The following is a 2,929-nucleotide window of genomic DNA, read 5'->3' as shown; positions in this document are numbered from 1 at the left end:
GAAATAAAATTATGAGACAGGTCGTGGAGATTCTTCAATTCCATGATTATCAACATGTGTTTTACCATAGCATGCATAAGCCTTGTATATGAGCTTTCATCATTATTTATAATTTTTGCATCATTTTACTTTAAAAGCACACCAAATTAATGTACAGCAAATAAATTGCACTAATATCACATCAAATAAAAATATCTTACTTTAAAATCTGACATTATATATTATTTATATTAACAGTCAATAACAATTATTTTGTGATTTTATAAAGAATTAGAATGTTAAAATGAATTTTTTTTTATTAATTTAGTGCATATTTAAAATCTAACTTTACTAATAATGTGTAATTGAAAATACATCAATTTAGTATAAAAATTCCACTAAATTAAGCGCTCATTAAGAGTATTAAAATATGCACTAATTTAGATAGTACATAATACATATGACTAGAACACTTTCAACAAAAATATTCATTAACTTTAACAAAGAGTTCCACATCCACCAGTATCTATCCAAAATTACTCATGGGAGTAAGAAATGGATCAGTGTTAGAGGTGGTCTTAGAGGTGTGAGATGCAGCAGCAGATGATGATTCAGAGGGAACAGCATTAACAGGTCGAAGCTTAAACCTTGGTTTGCATGGTGGGAGAAGAGGGAGTGAGGCTTCACCTTTGAGAACCCTTGCAGCTTGTTTCACACTTAGCCTCTTCACATGATTGGGATGGACACAAGCAAGTCCCACAACCAACATCCGCATCAACTCCTCATTCTTAACTTTCCCCCTAAGCCTCACATCAGCAGCATCAACTATGATTCCCTTCCCCCACAGCTCCCACACCCAATCAACTACAGACTTACCATCTTCATCCACTGCCCTCTTCCCTGTTACCAATTCCAAAACAACCACTCCAAAGCTGTACGCATCGGTTTTCGAGCTAGGCACACCTGTGTACACGTACTCCGGAGCTAGATATCCCAGTGTTCCTGCTGGTATGGTGGCATTTCTCGACTCATGATCACCACCCCCACCACCAGGACTGTGTTCGTACACTTGTGCCAAACCGAAATCCCCAAGTTTGGCATTGAAATTTTCATCCAGCATTATGTTACATGACTTTACATCTCTGTGGATGATCTGTCTCTCACAATCTTGGTGCAGATAAGTAAGAGCTGAAGCTACCCCAATAGCTATTTTCTGTCTCTGAGTCCATGTAAGGACAATGGCTGACCTTGTTTTGTTGTGGAGGATTTTGTCAAGGCTTCCATTTGGCATGTACTCGTACACAAGCACTAATTCAGATCCTTCACAGCACCATCCCTGGAGTTGGATTAAATTCTTGTGCTTTAAGCAACCAACCATTGTTGCAAACTCAGTGGTGAAAGGATTGCGCCAACTGCCAATCCCACTCACACGTTGAAACCTTTTCACAGCAACTTGAGGACCATGAGGAAGACACCCTTTGTAGACAGTTGCAGAGGCTCCTTCCCCAACTATTCGGTTTGGAGCAAAACACATGGTGGCTGATTTGATCTCTGCTAGTGACAATCTTGTTGGGACTCTGTTGGCTTGAATCCTCTCAGCAGCAAAATTAGTGTTCACTGATGATCTGGTTTGAATCCGTGGATTAGCACCAAAAGTATTGTTGTTAATAACAACAATCTTTCTTTCCTGAATCTTTTTGAAAATTACCACAAGAACAATGGCTATAATTGAAATTACCAAAGTAACTAAGCATCCAACACCAAGAACAAACTTTTCTTGTTCCGATTTATGAGTGGCAGTGGCAGTGGCAGAGTGTTCATCATCTGGAGAGCAAACAAAGCAATCTCCTTCTTCAACAATATCCAAAGGAATGGTGAATGAGCCGTGATAAATCTTGAAACGCCATTTGTCAAGCACATGGAGAGAAGAGCCTTGGCCATTGGAACTAGAGAAACCCACGTACATATACTCCTTGAGTATCTGAGAAAGATCGAGTCTGGCGACAAGAACAGGATTGGTAGGCCTTACAGCAGAGTAGCCAACCCAAATACGAATCATCTTGATTGGGTTTCTGTACTCAATCCAAGTCTTTATGGTTTTCCCACTTTTCAAGTTGACACCTTTCGGAGTTAAATCGACGGAGGAGACTGAAACGACACTGTTGAGATCGACTCCGATGTGGTTTCCGTTAACGTCTCCGAGCAGTGGATCGAAGCTTGTGTCGTACTCAACAGCAAAGAAGGGATCTTTAACAACAAAAGGCCTCGGAAGACCGATGTGGCCTTTGAATGAGCTGAAAGAATCTTGGTCGGGAGCTATGAGGAAGGATATGCCGTCGCCGGGGGAACAGAACGGAGAGGGCGTAATGGAGAAGGAGAAGACCGATGAAAAAGACGCTGTGTCGTTTGTTTCAGAGTCGACGAAGCGTATTGGGTCTGCGTAGAGAGCTCCTCCAACGCCATTGAAAGAGGCCAATGAAGAAGAAGAACAAGAGTTGAGTTCTTGAGTAAGAACAATGGAAGCGTTGCTAAAGAAAGCATCGCCGAAGAGGGTGAGGTTGTTTGGGGAGTGAGAAAAGGTGGGAAAGTGGAGATTGGAGAAGGAGATGAGGAAGATCATCATCCACACAAAAGCGAAGGAACCCATTATTGCAATTGCACTGTCTGACTGTAAGTGAGCAACGATTGTTTTCGAGGGAAATTGTAAAAGCAACCATTATATATAGCTCACTTTATCTGCCTATTTAGTATCAAATTTTTATATTAAGCTATTTATTAGGGAAAATGGAAATGGTGTTACTTTGTAGATGGTTAATGGGAATATATATTTAAATTAAAATGTCGTCTTCAACTTTGATCTATAAATTAAATGATTATTGTTAGTGAAACTGATTGCAAATAATAATAATGAAGTTATGATATTAAAAAATAATGTATAAAGTTTTGATGA

At 39.6% G+C, this 2,929-nt stretch overlaps 1 protein-coding gene across 1 annotated transcript; it reads right to left on the bottom strand.

The window, feature by feature from the left end:
- Positions 1-344: 344 nt before the first annotated feature.
- LOC115709733 (L-type lectin-domain containing receptor kinase S.6) lies at positions 345-2,720 on the bottom strand. Its single transcript, XM_030637918.2, has one exon. The coding sequence runs from the start codon at positions 2,624-2,626 to the stop codon at positions 506-508; it is 2,121 nt and encodes a 706-aa protein (XP_030493778.2). The 5' UTR covers positions 2,627-2,720; the 3' UTR covers positions 345-505.
- Positions 2,721-2,929: the final 209 nt, after the last annotated feature.

This window comes from Cannabis sativa, chromosome X (genome assembly GCF_029168945.1).
Source record: "Cannabis sativa cultivar Pink pepper isolate KNU-18-1 chromosome X, ASM2916894v1, whole genome shotgun sequence".
Classification (NCBI taxonomy): Eukaryota; Viridiplantae; Streptophyta; class Magnoliopsida; order Rosales; family Cannabaceae; genus Cannabis; species Cannabis sativa.
Note: the sequence above shows the minus strand (reverse complement) of the source record. Positions and strands in the feature narration are given on the sequence as shown.

What these genes read in the sequence shown, in the direction of transcription:
- LOC115709733 (XM_030637918.2), bottom strand. Translation starts at nt 2,626, where the DNA reads ATGGGTTCCTTCGCTTTTGTGTGGATGATGATCTTCCTCATCTCCTTC.